The sequence below is a fragment of the Podarcis liolepis genome, assembly GCF_965112155.1.
Source record: "Podarcis liolepis genome assembly, chromosome: 3".
Classification (NCBI taxonomy): domain Eukaryota; kingdom Metazoa; phylum Chordata; class Lepidosauria; order Squamata; family Lacertidae; genus Podarcis; species Podarcis liolepis.
Window position 1 is genome coordinate 17884574 of NC_139557.1, and position 14965 is coordinate 17899538.

The 14965-nt window shown below is 40.0% G+C and overlaps 1 protein-coding gene across 9 annotated transcripts in view; it reads left to right on the plus strand.

The window, feature by feature from the left end:
* MACROD2 (mono-ADP ribosylhydrolase 2) overlaps positions 1–14965 on the plus strand; it is a 993596-nt gene that overhangs the window by 218186 nt on the left and 760445 nt on the right. For all 9 annotated transcript variants that reach the window (XM_083495642.1, XM_083495644.1, XM_083495646.1 and 6 more), the window contains exon 5: positions 12506–12622. In XM_083495642.1, coding sequence (XP_083351768.1) covers positions 12506–12622 — 117 coding nt within the window. The remainder of the gene's footprint in view (positions 1–12505; positions 12623–14965) is intronic.

Sequence of the window (14965 nt, forward strand, 5' to 3'; positions counted from 1 at the left end):
TGATGATGCTTTTATTCTTTCCTTTCCAAATAGGAAATGTGCTCCCTCCTCATGGCAAGATGCTTTTAAGATCCTGCCCAAGTCTCAAAAGTGACTTTTAGAATGTGACATTTTGGCCTGTGTATATGAATGTGCTTCTATTTGTTGGTGTGGAGGAAGACAACTCTAGTCCTACTGATAAATTATTCCACCTGTGTACTTCCCTGGAATGCAACCACAGGCACACACTATTTCCATTCCATTCTGTGAGACTCAGTTTAAGTAGCTTGTGTTTATTTATTTATTTTAAAAAATTATACCCTTCCATGTTAGTGCTGTGAATATTTATTATTTCATTTTAATTTACATCTCTTTCCTTCCAAATAAAAGGTTACTAGATCTAAGATTCGGGAATACACCAGATAACTCTCCTTCTGTTATTGACCCTTAGTTTTATGTTGAATTGGCTGTTAATCTTTTAAATTGTCATTTGGGGTTAATTACACTCAACTCACTGTACAAATGCTCTTAATCATGGTTATCTGTTGTAATATGCATGTGCTGTTAGTATAGGCATTTTTGAAGCAGTTTATAAACTGTATGCCTCTGAAGAATTTATTCATCAATTCTTTTCTCAGAACTTCATTTAAACTTTCTAGTTTCAATACATATATTTTACACGTTTACATGGAATCAGATTCACCACCTACTTAAATAAACCTAATGTGACTAATGGTATTAGGTTATCTGACTCCTGCAGAATACCTGCCTTAACTCTGGGAGTCTTTTTGGGGGTTTGCTGATTGAAGAGCTACCTTGTCTGAGCACCATATCCATGTGCATTTAAAAAGGGTGTAAGTAAGTGCATACATACACCCCAAATTAACAAATTTTCCCTTCCCTCTAGGAGGCATTTTCAACCACCTTTATGCTGCTTAATTCTCTGAGCAAACTTTAGCCTTGTGGTAGAGCACATGCTTTTCAGAAGGCCCCAGATTCAGCCCCTGACATCTAAAGTTAAAAGGATCGGGTGATGAGAAAGACCCTCTGCTTGAGACTGCAGAGAGCTGCTGCCAGACAGAGTGGAGCTGGGCATGGGCAGTAGTTGTGAGGCAAGTGAGGAACCAGGCATCAGAAATTAAGGTCCAATCCAGAGGCAGAAGAATAGAGCAAGCCAGAAATCAAGGCCAAAGACCAAAGTAGGAGACAAGACCAAAGAGCAAACTAAAAATTAGGATCGAAAGACAATCAATGAAAAGACACTTGAGCATAACCTTCATGCTCAAGCAAGACTAGCAGAAATGGGAAGTTCTCTGATAGTCTTTTCCAATAGCCAAACTGGATGAGTGGAGTCTATCCAGGGCCTACTGATACTTGACTGCTTCAGCAGACACCAACATTTCAGTAGCTTACCTCATTGGGTAGGTTCACAGACCTGAAGGCACCCAATCTGAACTCCTGGCAACATTTATATGCAGCAAGTGTCCGTTTGTGTGTGAGGGTGTGTGGCCACCTGCCACATTAGGGGTGTGTGTCATTTCACATTCTGTATTTATTGAACCAGATTGAAGTTAGCAGTGCTGTTAGGAGAAACCCACTCAAGAGCATCTTCTAGGGCAACAGTGCTTTCTCCCTTTTCTCCCCCCCCCCCAAAAAAAGGGCAAGCTGAAATGCTTGCACTAACAGAACAGTTCTACATCTAATTTCTCCCCTTTAGTTGACCATGCAATACTTGGAGGAGGAAGTGTATCTACACCTGAAACATGTAAAGAAAGATGTAGGAAATTTGAGTGAAATATTCTGAATATGCCTGTGTAGACTTAGTTCTAAGCAGCCATAAGGATGAGCTGTACAGAGTAAAACATAATAGCTGGATAAAATAATTTCAATGATAGAGCATTTACAAAGTCCATTAGGTTCAGTGGGGCAGACTCAGTGTCATATTTATGGTACCTTTACTCCACCACAAGCACAGTGCTTCTCACAGCTGTGAGAAGCTTGTGAATAGAAATGCTAATTCAGGGGCGCTAATCAGAAGTCTTGCATGGGAAGAAACAGCTTGGGGATGATAGATCAAAATGCATTGATTTTCATGTGTCAGTAATGTTACAGGCGGGCATGTATCATTGATGCTTCAGATAACTCCAGTAGAATGCGTTCAGATTCTGACGTAAAACACATCCCATGGTTTGTTGTAGCTGTTGTTGAAATTTCAAATGACAAAAATTAACCCCGTTTAATTAATTGTTGAATGTGATTGCACTGCTAGCCCTCTCCGCCATGAACAACAATTATCTTGGGCTATCAATGGCCCCTAGCTGCAATAGCTATCCTCTGCCACCACTGTTCAAAGCAGCAATGCTTCTGAATACCAGTTGCTGGAAACCATGGGTTGGTTTCTGGTTTCCCACAGGCATTTGGTTGGCCACTGTGAGCATAGGATGCTGGACTAGATGGGCCATTGGTCTGATCCAGCAGGCTGTCCTTATGTTCTTGTGTTGGGAAGATACATGGTGCGTTTCAACCACTAAGGCTTTCCTCATCCTGCTCTTGCTAAAGGTGACCATCAGGGTGACCAATAATCTGTCATCCAAGAATACTGACAGCTGACCTGCCACAGCCCTATCTACCATTCTCCCCAAGAAGAGGGTATTTGCAATTGGTTGGTAGTTATTCCAAATCATGTATGGTTTCTTTAGGGGTGGCCATACCACTAGCTCTTTCAACCCCCTCATGCAATAAAGCATTAACCACACTCTGGACCCACACAGTAACACCCTGCCCCACCACAAGATGATGCTGACAATGGTCAATAGGACACATGGTCAGGCATATAACCACAAGCAACATGTCCATATCATCAGGCTGCATAAACACATAACAGACTGTGACATTGGGTCCTTCGATTGGAACCTCAATTACTGTGCAGTCAAGGCCACTCTGAATTCAAGTGAATTAATCCTTAAACTTGTGCAGCCAGTTGGTCACAGCAGGTCCTTCAGTGCCCCAGAGATTCCTTCACCCCAGTGGGACCACCCAATAGAGCCAACAACTAGAGGATGCAATGTAGGTCTGTTTTGTCATCTGCACTGCTGCATGGTAGGCATAATTATATGGTACTAATCATGCTCTTATCATCTTCAGAGGAAGATTCATGCCACTTGTGCTCTAGTCTTCATTCAGCTTGCTTTACAGCCCATGGCGCTCCAGAATGCCAAGGCGTTAGGCTTTACAGTGCCAGAGAGGTGCTCAGGAGGGATTGTGTCAACTGCCCATCTCATCTCATTGTTTCATAGGGAGACCATGACTTCAACATAACTGTCAGCTTTCTCCATTGGAAGATCTCCCAAAGCATTCCAGTCGGGTCCCATCAGTCTCTGAGGATGGGACATCTGAATCTACCCACCAACCTTGCGGGATTGGGGGATTGCTGCCACCAATCCAAACTTTTCCAGATAATGATAAGGGAGTACATTGCAAACTCCTTATCTTCAGTTCATCACGTGTATCATTTGAAGGAAAAGACTACATCAGTGTTGCCCAGTGGGTTGGACAGAGGACCATTTGAGACAGCCTCCAGGTTGTCGTGGAGACCATGAGGTCCTACTCCAGCCCAATGGTAGCCTCTGTGTGGATATTGAAGTTATCTGTGACTGTCATTCTAAGGCCCTCCAGCACCAAACTTGAGACCATCTCAGTTAGGGAGACCACTGGGTAGTAGGGTGGCCAATATATCACCAACATACACAATCTGTCTCTCTAGCCCAATATAATGGGTGAGATTCACCTAACAATCCCTGGCAGCAGAAACCCTGTGCAACGATATTAGCTTGCAAAATGTGGCTTCTCATCTACCCAGGGAGGAGATTCTTTTATCTAGAGAGCCCAAATTCTTCCCCTGACAAAACATTTGTTAAAGTGTGATATTGAATTCCACCCAGTGATTTTTTTAAGGACAGTGCATGCTTTCATAATTTAAGAAGAATGGATTAATGATGGATAAATTTGTAAATATCTCATATAAAATAGAAACCATTTCCCCCTATTATCTAGATACATATGATTTGTCTTTTAAAACAGAAGGCACATGCTCTTTGAAATAAGCTGCACTGCATTAGTTTTACAATATTAATCAAGACTCTTCTTGTTATAGTCTTGGATTTAGTAATAAAATAAAATGAAATGAAATAAATTCACTACCTTTTCTGTTATTGTTTGAATGAAGAACTACCTAGCCATAGTACTACCAACCCTACAAAACCAGTCATTTGTTGTTTAGTCGTTTAGTCGTGTCCGACTCTTCGTGACCCCAGTCATACCTTCAGTGAAAAGTAATGTCCTGATTATGATACAACAAAAGCTCATGTACTTTGCACATACATGCCCTATTATCAATTATTTGTTGCTTTTTTGTAAAACAAAAAGTTGTATGATAGGCTAGGAGTTTTGGATTTTATTTTTAATTGTTTGTCTGCCAGCATTCAGACAGGTTTTAGAAGGACCACATTGCCCCGAGTCCTTATGCTAAGTCTGAGTGGGCCACTAAAAGTGTGAATTTATTTGACACTACAGTTTTGCCGCAACAACCTAGGTGTTGGATAGTTGAACTGATCAGTTAAAGCTTTAATGCAGTGGCAGTGGTAGCCATCCAGATGTTGGTGGGCTGCCGTTTCTATCAGTTTCAGACAACATGGCCAATGGCCTGGCATGGATGTGAGTTATGGAACAGGTCCCCCATTTCCACTTTAATGCATCTCTGTTCCATTAAACACTTGGAAAAAGACAGGGAATCATTTGATGTCTGGAGAAGGAGAAGGAGAAGGAGAGAGGAATATGAAGCTACTGTATTTGAGCATTATGTATGCTAGTTGTAGGCAGATACAGTAGAAACTGAAAGAGAAAAGGACAGATGTGTTTGAAGTATCAGAATGATCGGTTGATGATCGGTTTGGGAATGCTGCTATCTCCTTTTAGTGTCCATGGTGTCAAAAAAAATTCTCCTTGATCTTAATTGAGAGCGATCTAGATCAATAGTGCTTTAAACACATCTACATGTCTGGCTAGGTCTGGCACATAGAATAGAATCATAGAGTTGGAATAGACTACAAGGGCCATCGAGTCCAACCCCCTGCCAAGCAGGAAACACCATTAGAGCACTCCTGACATATGGTTGTCAAGCCTCTGCTTAAAGACCTCCAAAGAAGGAGACTCCACCACACTCCTTGGCAGCAAATTCCACTGTCGAACAGCTCTTACTGTCAGGAAGTTCTTCCTAATGTTTAGGTGGAATCTTCTTTCTTGTAGTTTGGATCCATTGCTCCGTGTCCGCTTCTCTGGAGCAGCAGAAAACACCTTTCTCCCTCTATATGACATCCTTTTATATATTTGAGCATGGCTATCATATCACCCCTTAACCTCCTCTTCTCCTTACAGCAGGAGAAGATCTTACAGCAGGTTTTGAATATGAGAGCGGTTTTCATTTTTACTGTTGGCTATGCACTGGATCCCTGACTAATGCCAACCATGGATTTAGAAGCCTAGATTAGAAAGCATGGAGAGAATAGTTTACAGCAGGGGTAGTCAACCTTTTTATACCTACCACCCACTAATGCATCTTTCTTGATGGTAAAATTTCCTTACTGCCCACCAGTGCTCGATGGAAGGATTCAACTTGTGGCGTAGAACCCCCTACCGCCCACCTAGAATCCTGAAACGCCCACTAGTGGGTGGTAAGGACTAGGTTGACAACCCCTGGTTTACAGGGTCAACTAGAGTCTCCCCTTTGTAAACAAAAGGACCTTCCTTATGGAATATTGTTGAAGTGAGTTGAGCAAAAGTCCAGAGGCAATAGGCATACAAGAGAGGTGAATTTAGTGTGTCTGGAAATTCAGAGATTCACTAGGGCTTGTATATGACTAAGTCATACTCAGAGTAAACCCACTTAAATATTTGAACTTAAGTTAGTGAACACCACTGATTTAAATGTGTCTACTGAAGATAAGTTGGTTAGATGCAACCCTATGCTTTTAATCTTTTCAGATTTCTTTATGGTTTGTTACTTATTTTTGTGCAATCAACAAGAATTACATGATTGGCAATGCAAATGGATTACAGTAAGGAGATTGTAATTTGCTTCTATCTTCCTCTCCCAGGCAGACTTTACCAGTATTGCTCAACTGGAATAACTCCATTTTTTCCTTTTCCGTAATGACTTATCAAGTCAGCATAAGCCACAGAGCACACAGTGTGAGCGGCTTTTAGAAGCCATGTCAGAAATATTTCCTATTGGCTCTTCTCCCTCAACCTTTCTGCTATAGCATCTCTGGGATCTTTCATTTAGCATTGCCCCCAATATTTACTATATTGGTCAACAACATTGCACAGCAGATAGCATACTTCAGAGTAACTCCTTCAACAATTTTCTGTGGGAAGTTAATTAGCAAAAATGTTACATGGGAAAAGAATATTGCCCTTTCTCCTGCGTTAAATGATATAGTGCTGATATTATTTTTATTTCAAGCACACTGGGTTCTTTTTTTTATTACATAGCATCTGCAAGGTCAAAAGACATTTATAGCCTTCCTTTCCCTGTATGATTGCTTAATTTTGCTGTGGTGTTTGATTATGTTAACATTTCTATCATCGTCTGAGGGAGGCAAGGCTAGATATGTGTAATATTTTTGTTAACAAAGCATCTCCTGGCACCATTAAAGCTGTTTGCTTTGCCCTGGATTAATTTGCAATTCTTAAGGATTTCCCCCCTCCCCTCAGTACGAAATACATTTATTTGCATTGTACATCATTAAATTGTCCAGTGTCGGCTGTATAATTTTAACTATTAAGTTTTGAAGAGCTGCTAAGAGTTTTAGCACTCAGCTACTGTATAAGTAATTCATGAGCCTGCATTTAGCTTTGTAATATTCTTTTATTGTGTGCTTTGAAAGGACATTGCCCATGGCTTTTTTGTCGGCCCTCCTTGACAAATCTAAATGCTATACTCATTGGTTTTAATATACTTCAAGCAGGATCCCTCTAGCAAATGATTATGTCCTTGCATCTTCTCCTAAGCAATTATTTTCAGAGTGATAAAATAGATAGTTTGCTTCCCTGTTTGTGGAGCAAACAATTGATCATGCCAGTATTGCATATTTTCCCTCAAGGATAATGCTTCTACCAATTTCCTATGAAGAGAACGTATAGTTTGTGGGTGGAGGTGTTGGGCCTCTGCAGAGATTTTGGTTGTCCCTTTAAGATCTGAAAGGATACTTCTTATACCCACATAGCTGTGAGGAGAAGATTTTAATTCCCCCCCTCTTAATTCTCAATTGCAAATCGCTCCATTTTGAGTTACATAAACAGACAAATATCCCCTAATTTGGAACACAAAGCTTTGCCCTAAATTTTATAAATTATAGTCTTACATAAATATCTAGACATTTGTGGATATTGGACGATGAACACTACTGCTTGTTCGTTTGTTTTGTAATGCTGGTGTTTCTCAGGCAATTGAACTAATACTTTGCAAATATGTTTCACATTTATTTTCAAACCATTAATTCACAACTACCCCACAATTTGTAGGGCTGTCCCAAAATATTTTGCTACGTGGCGCAGAACAGCCGGCTTGTCCAAAATTAAGTTGCATAAAACTGAAAGCTAGCCAAGTTATTTTGGCATGTAAGGTATAAAACCCCACAGATGTCTCTTCCTGGGAGTAATAAAATACGACAGTAAGGCATTAAATAAGTAACAATTTGCTACCTTTTCATGACCCCCAAAGATCAGTTGCCTGAGGCGGCTGTCACACGCTGCCTAGCGGTAGGGGTGGTGCTACGAGGGTGGTGCTACGATTATGCAATGGCTATTAGTGGAGGGTGTTTTTTTTCCTGCTTGCCCAGGCCTCTTTGACACCCATGCTTGGGATGTCAGGCTCAGTTTATACAGTTCTTTACCCTCAGAATCAAGGATTAAAGATTGTAAGGATTGGTCTTAATGAACAGGTGGCCTTAATTCTACAAAGAGCCAGTGTGGTGTAGTGGTTAAGAGTGGTAGACTCGTAATCTGGTGAACTGGGTTCGCGTCTCCGCTCTTCCACATGCAGCTGCTGGGTGACCTTGGGCTAGTCACAGTTCTCTGAAGTCTCTCAGCCTCACTCACCTCACAGAGTGTTTGTTGTGGGGGAGGAAGGGAAAGGAGAATGTTATCCGCTTTGAGACTCCTTCAGGTAGTGATAAAGCGGGATATCAAATCCAAACTCTTCTCTTCTTCTCTACGATGCACCCCACAAGTGAAAATTACACAAGTCCAGAGTCAGGGCAGGCAGGCACAGCTCCAGGTTCCTATCATGTATACATGCTGCAGTGTTTGAGCTAGGTGTGAATTATCCTACTGTAAAAATGTTTTGGGTATCCTGCTTTTAGTAGCCAGCTTTTACAGTATATATATCTATATAAAATTCCAATGCATGTTTCAGAATACAGTCATACCTCGGGTTAAAGACTCTTCAGGTTAAATCTTTTCAGGTTGCGTCCTGCGGCAACCGGGAAGTAACAGGTTACTTCCGGGTTTTGCCGCTCGCGCATGCACAGACGCTCAAAATGACGTCACGTGCATGTGCAGACGTGGCAAATTGCGACCTACACAGACGCGGGGTGGGTTCTGCTCATGATGTGGACGGGGCTCCCAAATGGATCCTGTTTGCATCCAGAGGTACCACTGTAGAAAGTTAGCATAATGAACAAAATGTCAATTTCCTTGGAAATTCCTTATTATTCCCTATACTCTTGCAACTTAAAAGCCTGTCAGTTTATCCATTAGTCCTATACTGTAGATCCCATTATTTATGTAACCATTATGTAAATGTACATGGGAAGTCACTCTTTCGCTTCTTGGCAATCAGGATTTTAGCAGCACAGGCACATATTTTGTACATTTATTACCAGGGTGAAAAATACTGAATGTTTCGAATGGAGAGGTTTGAAAATGCAATTCCATAATTGTGCTTGCCCATGATGATTAAAATACACTTCAGAATAGCATTTTGTAAATTTAATGAGTCAGGTTCAGGATGGATTTGAGTATCAAAAGGAATCATTTATGTGTGCTTTTCCCCCCCTTAAAAAAATCTAGGCGGAATTCCTGAAATCTCACAAAGGCATAATACACTTCAAAGCATACAACTGAGTTTCTAGAACATAATAAAGATAGACCCACAGTTTCTGCTAACTTTTGTGACCATGGTGGACTGAATGCTAGATAAACAGCTGCCAAAATGATCCTCTCCACTCCCTTCCTCAGTTTTGTTGAATGTTACAAAAATCATTTCAGAGTGAGTTGAAATGGGCACTGAATAATTATTGGGTCAGCAAAACGGAACACATATTCCATCTAATGCTTTCAAAGCACCTATGTTTGCAACCTGTATACTGTTATTAGCAACACTATGCACTGCTGTTAATTAGCAATTCTGAAAATTAATATTCCACTCAGCTTCATTTATTTCTCTACTGCAACACCAGCAGCATCATTCAAATTTCAGAGCTTCCAACATAGCAGAATTATTGGAGATGTTATGGGTGTATATGTTGCCCACCATGACTCATCTCTATGGTGTCAGTCAAGGAGCTTCTTTGAATTTGAAAAGAAATGAAGGATATAAACTTTAGTGCTGATGCCCCATGGCACAGACTTAGACTCTGCTCTTTGGCTCTCTTTATGTCTATAAACAGCAGCAACTATCTGTTTCTAGAACTGCAATGTTTTGACAGGTGAACTCTTAAATTAGTGATAAATGGATTATCTCACACATGCTTCTGATTCAGAATGGATATTAAACCAGATGAGTCTGGAAGACATCCTCCCAATACCTGAGTTGATCGGGATTTTGAAACCCATTCCGATCTAGAATTGTGCTCTTTAATATCATCTGGGGTAAGCTGGGCTTACAAGCCTGCCTTATACCTAGTGCCTCACCTGGCATCATCAATCTTACTAGATGTGTGAGGCGAGTTCCCATCCCTCCGTATAAAGCTGCTCAGGCTTAGAATAAGCACTGTCACACATCAACTTAATATTTAGGCAGACCATGTAGTCAGGAGCAGGAATGCAGAGCACAGAAGAGAGAAAAATAAGCACCTCAACTTTCTTCAAGAAGTAATCTAGCACAATTAAACCACAAGGTCAGAGACAGAGTGCAACAAATCTGCCACAAGGCGGCAACCACCAAAGGAGGTAATTAGTGAACAAAGTTGGCTCACTGCATAACTGCTTTGATGCTTTGGGTAAAGAGGTCTACAGATCTTCAAATAAGGCTTTTTCCAGGCAGCCCAGGGTAAGGCTTCATTCATGGAACAGGCAGACTTTCCTGGAATCCACTGACCAGGGAGTCCTTATTGAAAGCCTAAAGGTCACCCCAACGCAGTCAATATACTTAAAGCAAATTGTACTGGATAGTTCTTGTGTAGAGGCATCACTAGTTGATCCTTTTTTGCTATTTTTTTCTAGCAAAACCAGTAAACAGAGATGGAAGCCACTTCCCATGTTATCTGTCAGTAATGAAGTCATCCAAACAATATAGTGGTGTTAGCAACGTTAACTTGTCCTATGAGTTCCTATGGGTTCCAGCAGACCTATGTGTTTTGCAGATTTATGCTCTGATGCCCCCTCCTGTTGCTGGTGGTCTGCTTGGGCCCTTTAGGGTTTGTGTGTAGGAAGTTATCTTGGTCACATATAGCTAACAGTTCCTGCCAATACCTACCTACCTACCTACCTTCCTTCCTTCCTTTCATCATTCATCATTTTTTAATTTGTATACCGTCTTTCTGTTTTACAATACTCAAGGCAGTTTACAAGCTGAAGAAACAAAAAATGTACATCTTTTAACAATCTAATGCAATACAAAAATGTGATAATAAAACTTTAAAATAGGCAACCTACATAAAAAGTAACATCCAATAAGCATTAGAATAGTATGAAATAATAATAACATATAAAAGTTAATCAGAAATCCACTCAACAGTTACAATAAATAATTTCTAAACTATACAGCTGGCAAGATTCATAAAAAAGAGGGCCTTGCTGGGCTCTGATGTGAGCCCCATTGCCTTCTTTCCTCAATAAGGGATTGTCAGTGAAACTCTGAAAAACACTCACAGATTCCTTCTGGCTTGGACCAGAATCCAGTTGGGGTGAAATAGATCTGGGGAGGGACAGTTGTTAGAAATTTCGAATTCCACCCCATCACAACTCTGAATCTAAAAATTCCATAAGGCAGACACATCACAATTTCCTTTTCTTATGTAAATATTTATATGATTAGAGACTTTTAATTTGGGGCATATCCTACTACTTTTTTGTTTTGTTGCCATAATCTCTGAACATATGTAGGGAACATATGGCATCCATGGGTTTCTTATAAGAAATTATTAATATTGCCACTGATGTAGTGACTTGCAATAATTACTATGTTGTTTTAATTGTTTTTAATTATTCTTTTCATTACTTTGCTTCTAATTAGAAAAAATATATTTATCCCATTGCTTGTGAATAGACTAAAATTGCTTTGACTGTTTGTTTTCCTCTTCCTTCTCCCTGCCGTTCTCATCTATGCTTCCACTATTAATATTTTCCCCTAAAGCTCTTGAGAACAATAAGCATTAAGCATTGCACCACTAACTTTTAGATGATTTTACAGTTTCGGCTGTTACAATTTAAATGATTGGTTGGGGTTTTTTTTGAATATTGCAATAGCAAGATGTAAGTTGAAAGAGAGATACTGTTGTGCTGTGCAAATTGTTCTGCATTAAAAGACTTTATGATGTGGGAAGTACTAAGCAATCTGGCAGAATAGTTTTATTTATTTATTTAATTTATTTCTAACATTTAATAGCCCGCCAACTAATACAAAAGGGATTAGACAGCACCCACAAGGTAGTATTAAATTATGCTTTCATTTTCACACTGTCTTTTAATAACAAAACCAAATTTTCTTCTTGCTTGGTAACTGGCTAAGTAAATAATCAATGACCTTAACACAGGGGGATTGTACTGTGAGAATTACTTTTGTATATACTCACTGGATCTTTCTTTTTATGTGTGTATCCATGCTTGGTGATCACAGTAAAATTCCTGTAGCTCCATGACATATCTAGTTCAAATTAGGGTCCCACAGATTTTTTGGCAGCTTTGGGGGAGCTTGCTACAAATTTGTTCATTTCCACCAGTTGAGGGGCAATTACCTTTTCTTGTCCCCCCCCCCTCCACCTCCGAATGTCTCAGGAGCACATGGAATAGAGTTGTTTCAGTTGGGCCTCTACTACCTCATCTTAAATAACGGTGCTCCCCCACATTAAAATTATTGGGTTTTGGACAATCTGCAAATATTAATATAGTGTTAGAGGGTAGTTTCTGCTGAAACTGAGTTTTTTAAAAAAATCTGCATTAAATGCCTCAGCTTTAGTCCAGTTAGACTTTGATTACTGAAGTTTTTAAAAATATATATATGTAATTTCTTCCCTCTTTCTTTTAGTTGATGGCTGTATTCATAGAGCTGCGGGCCCCTGTCTAGTCGCTGAATGTCGCAACCTGAGTGGCTGTGAAACTGGACAAGCAAAAATTACTTGTGGTTATGACCTGCCCGCAAAATGTAAGTAAGCTACTTTCCCCTCACACATTTTTAAAAAATCAAGCTGAAACTTTATACATACCTCACTTCCCAACACGATAAATCAAGTGAGGCATTCACTTACCAAATTAGCAGTAAGATTAAATTAAGCGTGCTTCGGGATGACCTTTGTCCTTCGGAGGAATTGAGATGTTTTAAGAGGCTGAGCTTCTTTTGAGTAAGGGAAACATGCATGTTTACGTTTTGAATCATAGCAGACCATAGATTGTTTTGCATATGCTTGTGTTTATGAAAAACCTTCAACAGTTTTAACAAAATGTACATTATCAAATTGATCTGCATGGTGGACAGCTTCTATAAATGGTGCCGATATCTTGGCTGTGAAATGCATTTTGAGCCAAGGAGATCAAAGTGATGTATTTTGTGTTTTCAGCTGCTGTGTATAGGCTGATTGGCAATTACTGTGACAGCATCTGTCACAGTTAAGCATTCAGTGGAATACTGTTCTCAGCACCAGAATGTTTTCTCTCTCTTTGAAAGTCGAATTGTCAAAATTCCCATTATATGTAAATAGAGGAAAATAGGTTATTTTACTGACCTTCTTGCATAGCTATTTAGCCACACTTGGGAAAGTAAACACTGAAAGAGCAATTGTTTGCAGCCTGGATGTAAAATGACACCACAAAGAAGTGGGGCATATTGTGCTCAAATTTTGGAACATCAGGGCAGTATTTAGCAATCCAACTCAGTTGTGTGAGACTGTGTTGCAGGAGCTGGAAACTTTTGTGCTCTCTTTGTTATATGATGTTCTGAGTTTGCGGAGCGGGGGTGGCTAGTTCCCCCATAGATGTGTTATGACTTTGTGAGGGGCCAGATACCCCTAAATTCTTAGATTTAGTTAATGTTAGGAATAAATCAGTGCTGGGAGTATTAGTGGAAGCTACCAGGTGCTGAATCTAGCAGCTTCAAAAAGACAAGGCCAACCAGTTTCCCATGCTAAGAAGAAGATGGGTTGTTATTAGCAAGGAACAAAGAGTACTTGGCCATTAGGAATGATTGGCAGTGCAAATGCTGCCAACCAGCTGTGAGGGGAGAGAGATTTTCTGTTCACCAGGCAATGGCTTTTCCACCTGCCTTGCCCCACCCTCCAGATTGTTACAATAAAAATAAAAATAAAATAAAATAAAATAAATATTAAAACACAGCATTTCCTCATCCTGTCCCAACAATTAGAAAAGTGTACAGTGGTACCTCAGGTTACAAACACCTCGGGTTACAAACTCCGCTAACCCGGAAGTAGAATGGAAATCGCGTGGCAGCAGGAGGCCCCATTAGCTAAAGCGCGCCTCAGGTTAAGAACAGTTTTGGGTTAAGAACGGACCTCCAGAACAAATTAAGTTCGTAACCCGAGGTACCACTGTACTTCTTTAAGTGCCAGGGTCAGATTTGAAAGGTAGTCTACATTTTATTGTATTTTCAGTCTTGATTTGCTCATCCAGTATGTTCATTGCAATTTTCCTCCATGGGACAAAAGAAGAAGACACAAATTTTGGATGTTGTGACTTGTATGTGAAGAGCAAATTTCAGTGAAAAACAAGAAGCAATAGGCTGTTTTGAAAATTCAAGCTTATAACTATATAGAGTGAACATTCTGTGGAGTTGTATATGGGTGTGACAGCAAAAATATGAACAAATAAATAAACATTTGCAAGTAGACAAATATTATTACTTATACTACGTTAAACAGGAAGCTGACATGTGGGAAACAGATGCCTTGGGGTACACCAAATGACTACCTGGGAACCTCAGACTACAGCAGTTCTATAAAGCAGCACGGAATTAGAGTTTCCATAAAGACACATTTATGTCAATATTTCTATATCCAATTTAGATTATTTAATTATTATGTTAACACAAGATTTAAAAGCTGAGAAGCCTGTAGAACATCCAAGGACCTGGGGGCTGCGAAGGATATATATATATATATATATATATATATATATATATATATATGTGTGTGTGTGTGTGTGTGTGTGTGTGTGTGTGTGTGTGTTCTCAGAGAGTGTCTTGTAACTATGACTAACATGAGAAGACAGCCCCCTGCTCTCAGGGTTACAATCTACAAAAATGCAGTACGGACAGAAAAGGGATTAGTAGGGAAGAGGGGAAAAACAGATGAACTGGTAAGAATTCAAGAGTATCTGGTGTATCGGCGGAGCCAGTTGAGAAGCCTTGAAGCCTGATTTAGTAGAAGGAGACGAAGGAGGCGGATGGCGCTGGTTGCTCTGGGGAGTCCAGTGACTCGTATGAGAGCATTTGATCATATCTTAATCGTGAAACTAAGGCAGTATAATCTGATCAGTT